The 19,420-nt window shown below is 43.6% G+C and overlaps 1 protein-coding gene across 2 annotated transcripts in view; it reads left to right on the top strand.

The window, feature by feature from the left end:
- LOC123748311 (uncharacterized) overlaps positions 1-19,420 on the top strand; it is a 314,236-nt gene that overhangs the window by 46,544 nt on the left and 248,272 nt on the right. For both annotated transcript variants that reach the window (XM_069308619.1, XM_069308618.1), the window contains exon 5: positions 16,354-16,452. In XM_069308619.1, the coding sequence (XP_069164720.1) occupies positions 16,354-16,441 (88 nt within the window). In that variant the 3' untranslated portion in view covers positions 16,442-16,452. The remainder of the gene's footprint in view (positions 1-16,353; positions 16,453-19,420) is intronic.

Raw genomic sequence — 19,420 nt, forward strand, 5'->3', positions numbered from 1 at the left:
TGGGGGTGATAATTCCTAGCTCAACCAGGTACTCAAAGCTCAATACTCTATGATCACTCATTCCCAAGGGGGCTTCCAACTTAACTTCCCTTATATCCGACTCATTTAGGGTAAATATCAGATCAAGCAAGGCTGGTTCATCCCCTCCTCTCGTTCTTGTCGGTCCCTTGACGTGTTGACTTAGAAAGTTTCTTGTTGCCACATCCAGCAGCTTAGCTCTCCATGTGTCTGGGCCTCCATGTGGGTCTTTGTTCCCCCAATCTATCTTTCCATGGATGAAGTCTCCCATGATTAGTAGCCTGGATCTGTTCCTGCTAGCCACAGAAGCTGCTCTCTCTATTATATTGATGGTGGCCAAGTTGTTTCTATCATATTCCTGTCTGGGTCTTCTGACATTCGGTGGGGGGTTATATATGACTACTACTATAATTTTCTGTCCTCTAGTTGCTATGGTGCCTGATATGTAGTCACTGAAACCTTCACAGTTCTGAATTACCATCTCTTCGAAACTCCAACCTTCTCTTAGTAGCAAAGCTACACCACCTCCTCCTCTCCCTTCTCACTCTTTCCTCACTACATAGTAGCCCTGTGGAAACACTGCTTTTGTTATGGTGTTTGTTAGCTTTGTTTCTGTGAGTGCTATTATGTCTGGGTTTTCTTCTAGTGCCCATTCTCTGAGTTCACTTGTTTTATTTGTAGTTCCATCTATGTTAGTATACATTGCCTTGAAGTTCACTTTCTTCAGTTCATTTTCTTGTCCTTTTCTTGGCCAGCATTCTGGTGGTGTAAGAAGCTTTTCAGTGGGTGAGATGATCTGTGAGGTGGTTTGCAGGGTCTCAGAGGAGTTTGGGGTGAGGGGTGGGGGTTTCAGGGAAGGGGGGACAGGTAGGGTGTGGGTTAAGGAGATAGGGGGGACATGGACGATACGGGGTGAGGGGGGAGGAGGGATAGGGAGGGTATGGGATGAAGGGGGAGGGGGGACAGGGGGGAAAGGTGAGAGGGGGACAGGGGGGAAAGGTGGGAGGGGGGACATGATGGGAATGGGGAAGGGATGACAAGGTAAGAATGGGGTGTGGGGGGGGGTGGCAGGTAGGGTTAGGGGAAGGGAGGGTTTCAATGCAGAGTGGGGTGGTGGTGTTGCCCTCCCCTCTGGTGTTGCTTGGATGCTGGTTTTGGGTTCGCCTCTTGTCTCTAGGACTGTTGAGTTGGGGGCTGTGATTTCCTGGTTTGCTCCTCTCTCCCTGCGCTTCCTCCTTGCCTCTGCTGCCCTGGCTCTCTCCTCCTTCGTCCTGTCCCTCTGCAGGAATACTTTCTTGTATCCCTCCACATGCTGCAGTCGACTCTTCCTTTCGAGAATATCCTCCTTCGTGGTTTCGTTTGTAAACACCACCTTTACAAGTCGGTTTCTGTCCTTGTTGTACCAGCCCAACCTGAAAACCTTCTCAATGTTTCGTTCAGCCCCTTCCATCTGTAACCCCTTCAGTAGCCCCTGTACTGCCTCTCTATCCTTCCTATTCCATTCTTGCCTGTTGGATCCTTCCTGTTCTTTGATGCCTACAACTACCACTGATCTTTTTCTCTCCAGCAGCTGAGTGGTGCCTGAGTGGTGCACCTTGCTGCTTCGTGTGGGGTGGCTGTTTGCATGGCTACCTCCCTCACTGTGTCCATAGCTTCTGAGCTCTTTTTCAGTATGTCTGCAAATGTTTCAGGTACAGAGGCATTTCCTTCCAATGTAACATTCCCACCTTCCCTTTGGATGATAATCTGATGCTCGGTCTCTTTATTTTTCTCTGTGAGGGATTTGATCTCCTCCCTTGCTGATGTCAGCTCACTTTGCAGGTTGTTAATTGTAATCCTCATTTCCTGCATCTCCTTCCTGAATTCCTCCAGGACTTTGGTTAACATGTCCCTCGTTTGGTCACTTTGGCTGTTCCCTGTGCCCCTGTTGCGTCCACCTGCCATTTTGCCCTTGTCAAGAGAGAGAGAGCAAGAATAGTCCTAGTGTGAGTGGGTGTGGTGGGGGGGGGGGAGTGTTTTGGGAGAGTGGGAGTGGTGGGGGCGGTGGAGGGGGAGTGTGTTGGGAGAGTGAAATGGGGGGTTAAGAGGTGGGTGAGGTGTAGTCTTCAGATTACGGCGGGTGGGAGGGGGATTAGCACCTTATCTGGGTTTCCAGTGAGCTCACAGTTTCTGTCCCTGTTACCTGTCTCTCACGATTGTATTATTACGATTGTATTATTGAATGGAATGCAATAATGTCTATGATATATTATATAAACCTTGCACACTGTTGGAGACTTATGAGAGAGACACTTACCAGCCCCCCCCCCCCCCCACAAGCACTCTAGGTGAATACACGGCGTGTAGTCGGTAATCCTGTGAGGTCTTCAGGCTATCTACCCTAAATTCACTAAGACAATTCACCACAAGATGTGATCAATATGTTGCATTACAATGCTACTTTTCAATTTACACTGTCCCGATTCTCACTGCACCGTACACCCGCTCCCTTGAATCCTTCGTGTGTGGAGGAGACTAGGAGTGGGTGTAGAGGTGACTAGGATTGAGCGTGGGGGAGACTAGGAGTTGTGTGAACAGACCTGTGAAATTTATATTTATTTAATTTTTATGAATTTACATAGAATTTATATATACATTAATTTATATATTTCGATAGCAATTGGTATGATGTTAAGTGGACTGTATTTCTGCAAAAATCTCAAATCAATCCTTACATATTAGGGGGTTTTATATTAAATTTATATATATGCAGCCAATCAAACAACAGTATTAACTACATTTATTAGTAAATAAATTGGAGGTGCCTTATCTTATTGTACAGCAGGCTTAGTCCACCAGATATAACTAGGATGTAGACACCAAATTATCCTCGTGTGAGGCTAGCTTCCATCACCCATAGTAACTGATGAACCAAGATAAATTCCTGCGTCCTCTTCTTGTTCCTGTCAAAGGGCACTAGCTATAAAGCCGGAATTATAATATATGACAGCTATATCAGAGAAAACACTGTATATTATACATAATAAGGACCAAGGTTTAATTACATTTATTAAGAGGCTCGTTCACATCCTAACCGGTTCGCCCTTATCTCCCTATTAACTGGCCAGAAATGATTAGATAAACGGGTTTCGGTAGGACACTTCCCTTGTTTATGTTGACCGCTTGTTGATGATGGTAGAACACTTTGATCTCCATAACACTTCATCCAAAAGAAATTATAGGAGCTGAATTTGCTTCCCAGTGCCTCTGGTCTTAACAAACAATGGCTGACCTCTCCCCCACCACTGACGCCTTGGCTCTCCTTGTCCAATGTCAATAAGTGATAGAAGGGTCACATTTACTCTATTTTGATACTGATAATTAAGTTAATTAAAATAAGATGTTTTTATGATATTAAAAGTCCAAAGACTATGTATTTAAGAATAATTCCCAACAGAATAGCTGGTGAATTTATAGTACTTTGTGGCAATGATATCACGTTTTCTATTGATGGAAAATTCCACCACAAGCTACATTTTCTATGGGTTAACTTGTGTTTACAACGGCAGCAATATTATCTACCTGTTGAATGTAATATTATTAAATGATGTCGGGTTTTCCGACATAATTCCCCGGGGGGCTGCTCACGGGTCGAAGTCCTATTTAGAACAGACGAACACCGATACTCCTCCTTCGAATTATTAGATTAATTTGATGTTAGTACTGTAGTTAGTAATCACACATTTGTGTGTCTGTTCGTACAGGACGGATGTCCCATGCTCGAGTTGCAGGGGTTAGAAGTGTAAGGCGATTTTATTTCCCTGTTAACTCTTTGATATATATACACTGAGGCCCATGGAATTCATCTTGATTAAATAATATATGTTTCAAATCAGTCGTCAGATTTATTGGGGTTTAATTTAGTTAATTGATTCAGAGGATTGAATAGTTCATCATTAAAGGCAAGTATGGTTCTCAGACTGCAGTGGGTTCAGTGACATTGGTCGCAGTGACTTGTAGCTGTTTAGGCTACTGTTCACTGTGTGACGGGAAAGTGTTGGAGTGTTGATGTTCGGCAGTCCTCCAATGGCAGGTGTTAAAGCCTGGTTACACTTTAAATCAAATATAGACTGCTTGCCTGTTGTCTGTGGTAAGTTGGAGGGAGGAATACGTAAAACACAAAAAATGAACAATGAAACTTTAATATATTTACTTTAAACATAAATGAAAATAAAGACAAATCTCGGGAAGTTAAATTATAGTTAAATAATAAAGAAAATTCAAAGACAATGTGAAATACATAATACAATGATAAAATGGTGCTGAGAATATCGGCTATGGCTGAAACCTCCCTTCGTATATGAGCTAATGAGCAAGTATGCCAGAGAGAGAGGCGTCATCCGTAAGAGCACAAGGAATATTCTGAAGTGGATTGCTGGTCAGGCTCAGACGTCGATTCGTGTAGAGGGCGCTGAGGTGCTGTGTGCAGGTGCGCAGCTGACGAGTCACCAATCAGAAGCAGGCAAGCTGGTGAAGGGTAGTTAGCTGGTTTGATGACGAGCCGGCGTGAGGAGGGTGTGTGGAGTGGGGGGATCTTGAATACGTTTTGCCTCCTGGTCAAAACGTTTTGTGCTACTGGTGACGTATCTTGAATGTAGCATCTTATACTTGTGTCTTTGGCGTAACTTAAAGAAGGGAAGAGCAGGCTCAATCTCTCTTGAAAGAGATTATCGTCACAACTGATTTACCACTGAGGCATCATGAACTCATCTTCAGCTTTAAATTATGATATTAACATCAACCTCTGTTGCTATAGTCAGCTGTAATCTCCTTAGTATAATGCTACTGGAGAAATATAATCAGCTGACAAATTTAGATTTCTACTGGTATTGTTATCTGCCATAGGTCTCCTCAGGCTTAATACTGGGCCTGAGGGTAATTTGCCTCCTGCAGAATTTAGCATGGTTATGCCCTGATATTTAGTGGGGCTACCGATGAATCAATGATAGTAGTCTGTACCTACAAGAATACCGAAGTCGGTGAGGTGATCAGACTTAATATTATCTGCAAATTTTATTCCTCTATTTCTCAGGAATTTGGCTGTTGCTCTCAGACCTTTTACTTGTAGGTCTGCTGGTATTTTGTCCACCACAATGGCTTGTACTTGACAGACGTACCTGCCTAAACGTACTGATGGTTGTACCACCTGGTAAACTTGAGGTCCTGTATCTGTTAGAAACCCTGAGATGTTGATTGTCGTCTGGGCTACCGGCCTTAATTGTAGTTGATCTGCCAACTTTTTAGTGACATATGTTCTCTGGGACCCTTGGTCAAACAACCCTCGGGTATGGACCTTGGCCCTCTTATTCTGGATGGTAATTTGGTCAGTAGGCAGAGTCGCATTACTTTTGGCCTCTGCCGATTGGACACTGATTTTCTCTTGCACCTTGCAAAATTGTACTGAGGTGGGAATGGTATCTTCCACCATGGGTTTTGAATACGTTAATTTCGTATGTTTGCACAGTGTTGCATGGTGCCTGCCTCTTCTACACATGTTGCAGGTGTTGAATTGGGTATCACAACAGTCTATATTGTGTGACTTGAGACACCTTGAACTTCTCCCTAATTCCTGGAGTCGCTTAATACGAGTGTCTCTGTCTGGATAATTAGCACAACGGTATGTTGAATGTTTCTTTTTGCAGAACATACATGTCCCCCAGCCTACTGCACGCTTGGAAGTTACCGGTTTGGGTCAACTAGTAACAGGCTTGGAGGTTTCTGCTGCATTGTCAGATTTTCTCCAACTAGATGTGAGAGTACTTGGCTGATGTTTATTTGGGGTATTTTTTTTACCCTTTAATTGACTATTATTTTCTATTTCTGAAGCATTGCAAGAGGCTTTAACTTCCTCATTTGCTCGTCGTTTGTTTATGATGGAATGTAAACCTTCAGTGATGTCCTGTACTGTCAGGATGGTGTTATGTTGATGTGCGTATAATTCATCTAGTATATCGCTGGACAATTTTCGTTGAAGGACTACTTTGGTCATCCACTCACTACTGGTTATATCAACCTTAAGACTGAATGTTCTTAGTAGTGACTCAAACTCCATGCTGAAGGATTATAATGAGTCAGTAGTCTGATCAGGTTGAGGTAAGTCCTGCAATTGTAGTACAAAATGTATGACAGTTTTCGCATTGCCAGCATTATCCCTAGGAAGCTGGACTGGGAAATTAGTGCTGTCGCTATCTTCATTTACATTTTCTACTACTGGTTCAGCTTCACCATTAATTTCAGTTTGGAGGCAATTTTTCTTAGTGGCCTCAGGTATTGGGTTTTTAGAATCCCGAGAGACTGTGGATAAATTGTCTGAGAACTGCTTAATTTCTGGTGGTATAATATTGGGTGAAGCTTTATCCTCGTTGATTAAAGGATCTAATCTGGCTTGACATATATTCTCAAAAAGATCCAGATCATCCATAACATTATCTTCTTTATTTGATGTACTTGCTATTTGTTCTGATTCAATTATCCTGTGTAAGTGCTCCAACCTGGTTTGAGTTTCTTCTTTATAGTGTGCTAGGTCAGACAGGAATGGTTCCACATCTTCAACTACTATGTCGTCGTCGTCGTGGACCTGATTTTGGTAAGATTTCCTATTTGCTTTCAATATATGCAATTGGGTTTGAAACTGTAATAGTGGTATTTTCAACCGATGATAATTAATTACAGGCTCATATAACGACTGTTCATATTGGTCGAGATCTCTTGTCAGTCGACGTTTACTTGCTACTAAAGCACGCTTTGCTTTCTGTGGATTAGTCATGGTGACCTGTTAATTGGATAGTACTAGCTCATAAATTGTGAGCAAGTACTGATGGTAGCCTAGGGTAAAATTCTGCACTCACTAGGCTGTAATCCTACCTCTACTAGAGGTTAGCACTTAAAATTAATACACATTATATATATATATATATATATATATATATATATATATATATATATATATATATATATATATATATATATATATATATATATATATATACACAATCATACACACTAATGATTTGAGTGATAAACCAGTGTCACTGGAAGTACCTTTAGATTAGCTCCTCAATTATCACCCTAGGATGGTATAGACACTAATTAATCACTCAAAGGTGTAATGATCATAAGTAAATTATTATATATACACAACTCAACTCGAGCTGGTAACAATTACACCGAAAATAGGGTCTGCACCATTCATTAATGGTACTAGGTTGTTTAATATAGTACAACTAGACTATGGTAATAATGGGACTAGGTTGAACAATAAGTAGTTCAACTAGTCAGTGGTAGTATCCTACCCTGTTGTGGGTTGGCAATTGGTAAACAATATATTGTCAAACTAATGCAATATAATAAATAAATCTCTATTTTGGAGAAATAATATACACAATTATTGCTGATAGCCTCTTAATTATATTAGCCTCTAGAAATTTCTAGTATTATCTAAAAGTATTAAATATTATTAGTGACTTCGCAAAATTAACACCACAAAATTCGTGGATAATCTCTCGCGAAATTAACACCACAAAACTCGGAATAACAACCCACCAATTCGGTGGTTGACCATGAAACCGCTGATGAGGCTGGACTGAGCTGAGGGGCTCGTGAGCGTGCTCGAGGCTACGCTGCCGGTCTTTGACTGACTTTATATTGTTCACAAATTTATTGCGCTAGTTTATTTAATTTGATGACAATCTAGCTCTCTAGACCATCTAGGTTCGAAAAACCATATAATCTAGGTTCGAAGACCATATAATGTGGAAACCGACCTATGAAATTTATATTTATTTAATTTATATGAATTTATATAGAATTTATATTTACGTTAATGTAAATATTTTGATAGCAATTGGTATGATTTTAAGTGGACTGTATTTCTGCAATAATCTCACAAATCGATCCTTACACATAAGGGGGGTTTATATCAAATTTATATATATGCAGACAATCAAACTACAGTATTAACTACATATATTAGTAAATAAATTGGAGGTGCCTTATCTTATTGTACAGCAGGCTTAGTCCTCCAGGTATAACTAGGATGTAGACACCAAATTATCCTCGTGTGAGGCTAGCTTCCATCACCCATAGTAACTGATGAACCAAGATAAATTCTTGCTTCCTCTTCTTGTTCCTGTCAAAGGGCACTAGCTATAAAGCCGGAATCCTAATATATGACAGCTATCTCAGAGAAAACACTGTATATTATATATGATATGGACCAAGGCTTAATTACCTTTATTAAGAGGCTCGTTCGCATCCTAACAAGTTCGCCCTTATCTACCTAACATTAACAGGCCAGAAATGGTTAGATAAATGGGTTTCGGTAGGACACTTTCCTTGTTTATGTTGACAGCTTGTTGATGATCGTAGAACACTTTGATCTCCATAACACTTCGTCCAAGAGAAATTATTGGAGCTGAATCTGCTCCCCTGCACCTCTGGTCATAACAAACAATGGCTGACCTCTCCCCCACCACTGACGCCTTGGCTCTCCTTGTCCAATGTCAATAAGTGATAGAAGGGTCACATTTACTCTATTTTGATACTGATAATTAAGTTAATTAAAATAAGATGTTTTTATGATATTAAAAGTCCAAAGACTATGTATTTAAGAATAATTCCCAACAGAATAGCTGGTGAATTTATAGTACTATGTTGCAATGATATCCCATTTTCTATTGACGGAAAATTCCACTACAAGCTACATTTTCTATGGGTAACTTGTGTATACAACGGCAGCAATATTATCTGCCTGTTGAATGTAATATTATTAAATGGTGTCGGGTTTTCCGACAGGAGTTGCTGTAGAGGAGACTAGGAGTGAGTGTGGAGGACACTAGGAGTGGGTGTAGAGGTGACTTGAATTGAGTGTGGAGGAGACTAGGAAAGGGTGTGGAGGAGACTAGGAATGAGTGTGGAGGTGACTAGGAAAGGGTGTCGAGGGGGACAAGAAATGATTGTGGGAGAGACTAAGAGTGAGTGTTGGGGAGACTAGGAGTGAGTGTAGAGGAAACTACGAGTGAGTGTAGAGGAGACTATGAGTGAGACTATAGGATACTAGGAATGAGTGTGGAGGACACAAGGAGTGAGTGTGGTGGAGACTAGGACAGAGTGTGGAGGAGACTAAGAGTGAGTTTAGAGGAGACTAGGAGTGAGTGTGGAGGAGACTAAGAGTTTGTGTGGAGGAGACTAGGAGTGTGTGTGAAGGAGACTAGGAGTGTGTGTGGAGGAGACTAGAAGTTAGTGTGATGGAGTTAATGTGGAGGAGACTAGGAATGGGTGTAGAGGAGACTAGGAGTGTGTGTAGAGGAGACTAGGAGTGTGTGTGGAGGAGACTAGGAGTGTGTGTGTGGAAGAGACTAGGAGTGAGTGTGAAGGAGACAGTTTGGAGGAGACTAGGAATGGGTGTAGAAGAGAGTAGAAGTGGATGTGGAAGAGACTAGAAGTGTGGAGGAGACTAGGTGTGAGTGTAGAGGAGACTAGGAGTGCGTGTGGAGTAGACTAGGTGTATGTGTGTGAAAGAGACTAGGAGTGTGTGTGTACAAGAGACTAGAAGAGGGGGTAGAGGAGACTAGGAATGTAGGAATGAGAGTGGAGGAGACAAGGAATGAGTGTGGAGGAGACTAGGAGTGGGTGTTGAGGAGACGTGCGTGAGTGTGGAGAAGAGTAGAAGTGGGTTTAGAGGTGTCTTTTAGTGAGTGTAAAGGAGACTAGTAGTTAGTGTGGAGGAGACTAGGCGTGAGTATGAAGGCGACTTGGAATAAGTGTAGAGGAGACTAGGTGTGAGTGTGGAAGAGACCTGGAGTGAGTGTGAAGGCGATAGTGTGGAGGAGATTAGGAGTGAGTTTGAAGGAGTTAGTGTGTAGGAGACTAGTAGTGGGTGTTAAGGAGAGAGGAAGTGAGTGAATAAGGGACTAGGATTAGTTTAGTGTGACTAGGATGACGTGACACAATCCTAGTGTGACTAGGAGTGATTGTGAAGGAGAAAGGGAGTGTAGAGGAGAACAGGAGTGGTTGTAGAGTGAGTGTGGAGGAGACTAAAAAACGGTGTGGGTTTGTGGTAGTGTGGTGGGGTGAGTGGTAGTGTGGTGGGGTGTGTGGTAGTGTGGTGGGGTTGTGTTGTATTGTGGTGGAGTTGTGTGGCAGTGTGGTGGGGTGTGTGGTAGTGTGGTGGGGTTGTGTAGTAGTGTGGTGGGATATGTAGTAGTGTGGTGGGGTGTGTGGTAGTGTGGTGGGGTTGTGTGGTAGTATGGTGGGGGGTGTGGTATTGTGTTGGGATGTGTGGTAGTGTGATGGGGTGTGTGGTAGTGTGGTGTGGGTGTGGTAGTGTGGTGTTGTGTGTGGTAGTGTGGTGGGGTGTGTAGTAGTGTGTTGGGGTGTATGGTAGTGTAAAGGGGTTGTGTGGTAGTATGTGGGGCGTGTGGTAGTGTGATGGGGTGTGTGGTAGTGTGGTGGGGTGTGTGGTAGTGAGGTGGGGGGTGTGGTAGTGTAGTGGGATTTGTGTAGAAGTGTGGTGGGGTGAGTGGTAGTGAGGTGAGAGGTGTAGTAGAGTGGTGTTTTGTGTGGTAGTGTGGTGGGGGGTGTGGTAGTGTGGTGGGGGTGTAGTAGTGTGGGGGGTGTGGTAGTGTGGTGGGGGTGTGGTTAGTGTGGTGGGGGGTGTGGTAGTGCGGTGGGGGTGTGTTAGTTTGGTGGGGTAGTGTGGTGGTGTGTGGTAGTGTGGTTGGGTGTGTGGTAGTGTGGTTGGGTGTGTGGTAGTGTGGTGGTGTGTGTGGTAGTGTGTTGGGTTGTGTGGTGGGATGTGTTGTAGTGTGGTGGGGTGTGAAGTAGTGTGGTTTGGTATGTGGTAGTATGGTGGTTGTGTGGTAATGTGTTGGGTTCTGTGGGAGTGTGGTGGGATGTGTGTGGTAGTGTGTTGGGGTGTGTGGGAGTGTGTGGTAGTGAAGTGGGGTGTGTGCTAGTGTGGTGGGATTGTGTGGTAGTGTGGTGGGATGTGTGGTAGTGTGGTGGGGTGTGTGGTAGTGTGGTGGGGTGTGTGGTAGTGTGGTGGGTTGTGTGGACGTGTGTTGGGGTGTGTGGTTGTGTGGTGGGGTGTGTGGGAGTGTGGTGATATGTGTGTGGTAGTGCTGTGGGGTGTGTGGTAGTGTATTGGTGTGTGTGGTAGTGTGGTGGGGTGTGTGGTAATGCGGTGGGGTGTGTGGTGGGGGTGTGAGTTAGTGTAGTGGGGTGTGTGGTAGTGACGAGGGGTGTGTGGTAGTGTGGTTGGATGTGTGGTAGTGTGGTGGGGGTGTGGCAGTGTGGTGAGGTGTGTGGTAGTGTCTTGGGGTTGTGGCAGTGTAGTGGGGTGTGTGGTAGTGTTGTGGGGTGTGTGGTAGTGTGTTGGGGTTTTGAAGTATTGTGCTGGGGGTGTGTGGTAGTGTGCTGGGGTGTGTGGTAGTGTGGTGGGATATGTAGTAGTGTGGTGGGGTTGTGTGGTAGTGTGGTGGGGGTGTTGTAGTGTGGTGGGTTGTGTGGTAGTGTGGTGGGGTAGTGTGTCAGTATGGTAGTGTAGTGAGGTGTGTGGTAGTGCGGTGTGTGTGGTAGTGTGGTGGGGATGTGTGGTAGTGTGGTGGGGTGTGTGGTAGTGTGATGGGGTGTGTGGGAGTGGGGTGGGGGTGTGTGGTAGTGTGGTGGGGTGTGTGCTAGTGTGGTAAGGTGTGTGGTTGTATGGTTGGGTGCGTAGTAGTGTGGTGGGGTGTGTGGTAGTGTGGTGGGGTGTGTGGTAGAGTGGTGAGGTGTGTGGTGGGGGTGTGTGGTAGTGTGGTGGGTGGATTGGTAGTGTGGTGGGGTGTGTGGTAGTGTGGTGGGGTGTTTGGTTGTATAGTGAGGTGTGGTAGTGTGGTGGGGTAGTATGGTGGGTGGTGTGGTAGTGTGGTGAGGGATGTGGGAGTGTGGTGGGGTGTGTGTTTTAGTGTGGTGGGTGTGTGGAAGCGAGGTGGGGTGTGTGGTTGTATGGTGTGGTGTGGTAGTGTGGTGGGGTAGAGTGGTAGTGTGGTGAGGGGTGTGGTAGTGTGGTGGGTGTGTGGTAGTGTGGTGGGGTGTGTGGTAGTGTGATAGGTGTGTGGTAGTGTGGTGGGTGTGTGGTAGCGAGGTGGGGAGTGAGGTAGTGTGGTGGGGTGTGTGGTAGTGTAGTGGTGTGAGGAAGTGTGGTGGGATAGTGTGGTGGGTGTGTAGTAGTGTAGTGGGGAAAGTGTTAGTGTGGTGGGGTGTGTGGTAGTGTGGTGGGTGAGTGCAAGCGAGGTGGGGTGTGTGGTTGTGTGGTGGGGTGTTGTAGTGTGGTGGGGTAGTGTGGTGGGGGAAGTGTGGTAGTGTGGTGGGGGGTGTGGTAGTGTGGTGGGTTTGTTGTAGTGTGGTGGGGTGTGTGGTAGTGTGGGGGTGTAATACTGTGGAGGGATGCGTGGTAGTGTGGTGGGTTTGTTGTAGTGTGGTGGGGTGTGTGGTAGTGTGGTGGGGATGTGTGGTAGTGTGGTGGGGTGTGGGGTAGTGTGATGGGATGTGTGGGAGTGTGGTGGGGGTGTGTGGTAGTGTGGTGGGGTGTGTGCTAGTGTGGTGGGGTGTGTGGTAGTATGGTGGGGTTTGTAGTAGTGTGGTGGGGTGTGTGGTAGTGTGGTGGGGTGTGTGGTAGTGTGGTGGGGTGTGTGGTAGTGTGGTGGATTGTTTGGTAGTGTGGTGGGGTGTGTGGTAGTGTGGTGGGGTGTTTGGTTGTATAGTGAGGTGTGGTAGTGTGGTGGGGTAGTATGGTGGGTGGTGTGGTAGTGTGGTGGGGTGTGTGTTGTAGTGTGGTGGATGTGTGGAAGCGAGGTGGGGTGTGTGGTTGTATGGTGGGGTGTGGTAGTGTGGTGGGTTGTGTGGTAGTGTGATGAGTATGTGGTAGTGTGGTGGGTGTGTGGTAGCGAGGTGGGGTGTGTGGTAGTGTGATGGGGTGTGTGGTAATGTGGTGGGGTGTTTGGTAGTGTGGTGGGGTTGTATGATAGCGTGGTGGGGTGTGTGGTACTTTGGTGGGGAGTGTGGTAGTGTAGTTGGGTGTGTGGTGGGTTGTTTGGATGTGTGGTGGGGTGTGTGGTAGTGTGGTGGGAAGTGTGGTTGTGTAGTGGTGTGTGGAAGTGTGGTGGGATAGTGTGGTGGGTGTTTAGTAGTGTAGTGTTGAATGTGGTAGTGTGGTGGGGTGTGTGGTGGGGTGTGTGCAAGCGAGGTGGGGTGTGTGGATGTGTGGTGGGGTGTGGTAGTGGTAGTGTAGTAGTGTGGTGGTAGTGTGGTGGGGTGTGTGGTAGTGTGATGGGTGAGTGGTAGTGTGGTGGGTGTGTGGTAGCGAGGTGGGGTGTGTGGTAGTGTGGTGGGGTGTTTGGTAGTGTGGTGGGGTGTGTGGTAGTGTGGTGGGGTTGTGTGATAGCGTGGTGGGGTGTGTGGTACTTTGGTGGGGTGTGTGGTAGTGTAGTTGGGTTGTTTGGATGTGTGGTGGGGTGTGTGGTAGTGTGGTGGGAAGTGTGGTTGTGTAGTCGTGTGTGGAAGTGTGGTGGGATAGTGTGGTGGGTGTGTAGTATTGTAGTGGGGAATGTGGTAGTGTGGTGGTAGTGTGGTGGGTGTATGCAAGATAGGTGGGGTGTGTGCAAGCGAGGTGGGATGTGTGGTTGAGTGGTGGGGTGTGGTAGTGTGGTGGGGTAGTGTGGTAGTGTGGTGGGGTGTGGTAGTGTGGTGGGTTTGTTGTAGTGTGGTGGGGTGTGTGGTAGTGTGGGGGGGTGTGGTACTGTGGAGGGATGCGTGGTAGTGTGGTGGGTTTTTTGTAGTGTAGTGGGGTGTGTGGTAGTGTGGTGGGGTGTATGGTAGTGTGGTGGGGTTGTGAAGTAGTGTGGTGGGGTGTGTGGTAGTGTTGTGGTGTGTGTGGTAGTGTGGTGGGGTTGTGTGGTAGTTTGGTGGGGTGTGTGGTAGTGTGGTGGAGTGCGTGGTAGTGTGGTGGGGTTGTGTGGTAGTGTGGTGGGATATGTAGTTGTGTGGTGGAGTTGTGTAGTAATGTGGTGTGTGTGTGGTTGTGTGTTGGGTTGTGTGGTAGTGTGGTGGGTTGTGTGGTAGTGTGGTGGGGTGTGTGGTAGTGTGGTTGGGCTGTGTACTCACGTATTTGTACTCACCTATTTGTTCTTGCGGGGGACTTGGTAGTGTGGGGGGTGTGTGTGGTAGTGTGGTGGGTTGTGTAGTATTGGGGGTGGGGCTATGAAGTATTGGTTTGGGGTGTGTGATGGGGTGTGGTAGTGTGGTGGGTTGTGTGGTAGTGTGGTGAGGTGTGTGGAAGTGTGGTGGGGGTGTGTGGAAGTGTGGTGGGGGTGTGTGGTAGTGTGGTGGGGTGTGTATTATTATATTGGGGTTTTGTAGTATGGGTTTGGGGTATGTGGTAGTATTGTGGGATGTGAGGTAGAGGCTCAGTGACGTGTTGATGGTCATCATTATTAGTATTATATTTCGGTGTACTGTTGTAATCTTGTGAACTCTTATATTGAATGTCTTTAAAGATAACCACCTTGCAAGAGTGTAGAAATACCGAGAACATTGTTATTATGTATGTATTAACCATACATTTTGTTCTTGTAGCTACTGAATATATACGTACTTGTACTTATTAACTTATCCATTCATGATCACTATATATAGGAAGTGGAAGCTGCATCCCAGAGTTAACTCAGAAGACATATTGGTAATGGATATTTTCAATGAGAGCTGCTCTAATTGCAGGGAAGATGTTTACATAAATTAGTTCATTTAGCACTATTCTGGTGATAAGATTCAGGTAGAGAGTCGAAGGGTAACACTGAGGTACCATCCACTATCGTTTTAATATATTTTTGTTAATTAGATGTTACAGTTCTTTTAGACTAAGATGATTCACTCCTTGCCTCTGTGGATCTGATAATTCTTGAGAGAAAATTCAGATATCTGGCTAGTTACGTTAATTTTAAGATAAAATCGAGTTGGGAAATGATAAACTGAGAGTGGGTGGTGGGTCACCTGAGAGAATATAACTGAGAGAGGACTTCCTTACGGGTTATGCAGTAGATGTGGTATATGCCAACAAGTTCTTGTTGATGTTAATTCAACATGGCCACATCCTACAAAACATTAAACGTGGTTAGGTGACTTATTATGGTGCCATTGGCATCACAGAGGTGTCAGTTGGGGGTATTGCTTTTGTGTTTCTTTTTATTACTTTCTGCGGAGGGGGACCGGTGGGGACAAGGGGGTCTGGAGCCCCACAAGTTGAAAGAGACTTGTGTGATCATACATCAATCTGGTTGATGCAGGATATCCGCATTGATTATCTTGTTATCTGACAATGATAACACAATGTTGCTCTTTTCTCAAGTCAGTTAGATGCCAACTAGTGAAGCAAGATAACCTATATTATAATAATATTTGTAAGGCGTAACCCAGTGTTGTTCATGCCTTAAGCTTGCATGGTAAGATAACGAATGGTGGTGTTCAGAGTATCTGTGAAGGTCATTGTTAACTGATGACGACAACGATGTTCCTCGTGCCTCCATCAGCCATTCTCAAATATCATCAGTTACCATTTATGGTTATATTGGTTGTAAAGTGATGGCAACAATGTTTATCTTGCCTCGAGCTAGTATTACTAACATTTTATTGCCAAGGTTTATGGTGTATGAAGCTTATAAAGGTTATATTGGTTAACTGACGATGGCAAGACTGGAGGTATCGGTTCACCCTTGAAAAGTCAGCTATTGTTGGTTGATCAGCTATTGCTGCATCCTGCATAATGCTCTTGTTATGTATATAATAATAATAATAATAATAATAATAATAATAATAATAATAATAATAATAATAATAATAATAATAATGTTAATATTTAAAATAATAATAATAATATTTATTAGGGGAAAATCACATACATACAAAATGGTATACGAGAAGAATGTTGGATCTCTAGGTAGGACAAGTATATATTATGCCTCAAGCCACTAATACACTTAGCGTTTCAGGCATGACAATAGCACCACTGTCGCTCTCGTCACAAGTAATAAATTGTCAAATAGGAACTGGTTGGATGTCGGATATTTTAATGGTCTAATCTTAAAAAATTATCACGATCTTCGTCTTTTAAATTTAGGGTGAAAACTGTTTTACAAAATATTTAGAGTCGGAACACGTAACTAGTATATAAAAAAAAATAGAACAGCTTATTTCAATAATTTACAGAAAGTATTGGAATCGTGATGGTTTATGCATAATATCAATTGTGATATCTGTTGACAGGCTGGACAGCCCTTCACGGGGCAGCCGACGGTGGTCACGACAACACTGTGAAGGTCCTCCTCGACGCTGGAGCAGACGTCAACGCTAAACATAATGATGGTAAAAGTTACACATATGCATTCCAACATTATATAGCATTGCAACATAGCACACTGCACGTATCATGTGACAAAATTCAATATTTATATTTTATAATCAGTACCATAAGAGATAATGTCTGCTAGTCTGTTGAAAGTCAGAGATCACACAGATGGGGCTAGCCTTACCCAAATTGTAGGAGGGAATGGTTTGGGAAACGGGATGAACATAGGCTGGTCGGTGTCACCAAAATGTAAAAGGGAATACGTGCCAGTGGCCTATTCACACCCCCATGATGATTTTTGGCACTGTCAGCTAATTATGCAGCTAAATATTTTCAAAACAAATTTTTCAAATAATTATTTTCATATGGTAATATGCAGCATTATTCACTGATCTCGGGAAAATTAACTGAAACTTTTTGCTGTCAATAATTTGCCCGTAATCCCATAAAACAGACGATCTTTACACAATATCAAAGGTTTCGACCAACGGCTTACTAACAGACTAAGGGGGAACTATTAGTTTTTTAGTATTTCACACAACAGCGCTCCTCTTACTGCTGACCACCCACACAAAGACAATTGTATTTTTTATAGGAGAAAGAGACAGACAGACAAAAAAGAGAGATAAAAACAGGTAAAGACAGATACAGAGAAAGACAGAGACAAACAGAAACTCAGACTCACAGCTAGAGATAGACAGGCAGAAACAGACTCTCTCTCTGCCTGTCCTCTGTCTATGACACAGAAAGAGAAAGAGAGGGGCAGAAACAGAGATATAGACAATTGAGAGATGGACGGATATAGGTGGATGGATAGATGGATAAGAGGATGAATAAATGCATTGATAGATAAATGGATACACAGATAAGTAGATGAATGAAGGGATAAATACATAGAAAGGTAGATGGATGGATAGACGAAAAGATTGATGAATAGATAGATGTAAAGCAGTTGGATGGGTAGGAGGATGATTAGGTGCATATTTAGATAGATGACTAGATATATAAATATATGAATAAGTAGATTAATAGATAGGTGGATAGAAAGCTAGATGGATAGATATATAAAAAGCTAGATGGATATATAGATTGAATGATAGATGGTTGCACAAAGGGTGGATTTAAAGATAGATTTTGATATATATGGATTGATGGACAAAAAGATTTAATGAGGGATTGATGGATAGACATATAGATAAATGGATAGATGAATGGGTGGAAGGATGGATTGATTGATGGACAGGTAGATAGACGGATTCATAGGTCGATAACAAGATGATTTTATGGATGGCAAGATGGGGAGATGATGGATAAATGAATGGATTGATTTTTAAGTATATAGATGGATAGATAGTTGGTAAGATTGTTGGATAGATTGACCAACATATAGATGTAGAGAAAGATGGATAGCTAGACAGATGGATGGATTGACAAACGAATTGATAGACAAATAGAGATAAATGGTGGGATATTTAGATGGACAGATGAGAGTCACACACAAACAGACCCGGGCAACGCCGGGTTAACCCTCTATTACATGCTATGGGAAAGAACCTTCGACTGTTAAAATTTGGAGGCCACACGGTTAGGGCTAGACTCACGCAATTTGGCAGAGGGGATGGTCTGGGGAACGGGATGAACATAGGCTAGTTGAGGTCTCAAGACTTAAAAATTAACAGTGTGCCAGTGCCACATTCAGATCCTTCCACGACGATTTTTGGCCGTGTCGGACGGCTACACAGCTATGTATCATCAAAACTCTATAGAAAAGCATTAAGGTAATATGGGCCTTTTCTCACTGATCTTAGGAAAATTAACAGAAATTTCTTGTTGTCAATAATTTTTCCAGTGCATCAAAGGTTTCTCCTCTCCTCCGTTCTTTATCAGAGTAAGGGGGTAACTATTCTTTTTGTAGTTCACACCACTGAACAACTCGCACTGCTGACCACCACACATAGACAATTATTTCTTTTATCAGAGAGAGAGAGACACAGACAGACACAGACAGACAGACAGACAGAAATACAGGCACAGAGACTGACAGATATAAGGACATAAAGAGAGAATGACAGAGATAGGGACCCAGAAACAGAGAGACTGACAGACACACCTAAAGATAGAGACAGAGAGGTAGACAGTGACGGACAACAGATAGATAGATAAGTGGATAGGTAGATGGATAGATTGATTGATGGATTTATAGATGGATACACTGATGAGTAGGTGGATAGATAGATGGATGGATATATGGGTAGAAAGATGAGTAGATAGATAAATGGATGGATAGGCAGACAGTTGAATTGACAAATAGATCGATGGAAAGATAATTGGATGGAGAGATGAATAGAAAGATGAGTGGGGGCATGGATAGATAGATGCATAAATAGATTGGTAGAAAGCTAGTTGGATTGCAAGCAATATGGATAAGTGGATAGAAAGGTATATAGATAAAAATGAATGCACGCATTGACAGACAGAGATGTAGATAGTTAGAATGGTAGGTGAATAGATGAAAACAAAACTAGATGGATAGATAAATTGATAGATGACTACAGTAATGGATGGACACAAATTACATTGATGGTAAGATGGATTGGTAGAAAGAGAGATGGACATTCAAAGTGTGAATGGATAGATGGAAAACTTACGATTGTAGATGAATGGATAAATGTGTAGATGAATTGATAGATGTATATCTATATAGATAGATAGTTAAATGGATTGACGGATGGATAAAGGGACAGATTGTTAGATAGATAGGGGTAGAGATAAATAGACAGATGAGTGGGTAGATGGATTAATGGACGTGTGGATAGACTAAAAAATTGATAGATGGATAAATAGGTGATTATATGGGTGGCGAGATGTGTTGATGGAAGGATAAATGGAAAGATTCTTTATTAGATGGATGGATACAAAATTGAACAGATAGATTGATAAATAGTTTGGCAGACAGACTGATTGATAGGTCGAGATAGATGGATA

Source organism: Procambarus clarkii, chromosome 63 (assembly GCF_040958095.1).
Source record: "Procambarus clarkii isolate CNS0578487 chromosome 63, FALCON_Pclarkii_2.0, whole genome shotgun sequence".
Lineage (NCBI taxonomy): Eukaryota > Metazoa > Arthropoda > Malacostraca > Decapoda > Cambaridae > Procambarus > Procambarus clarkii.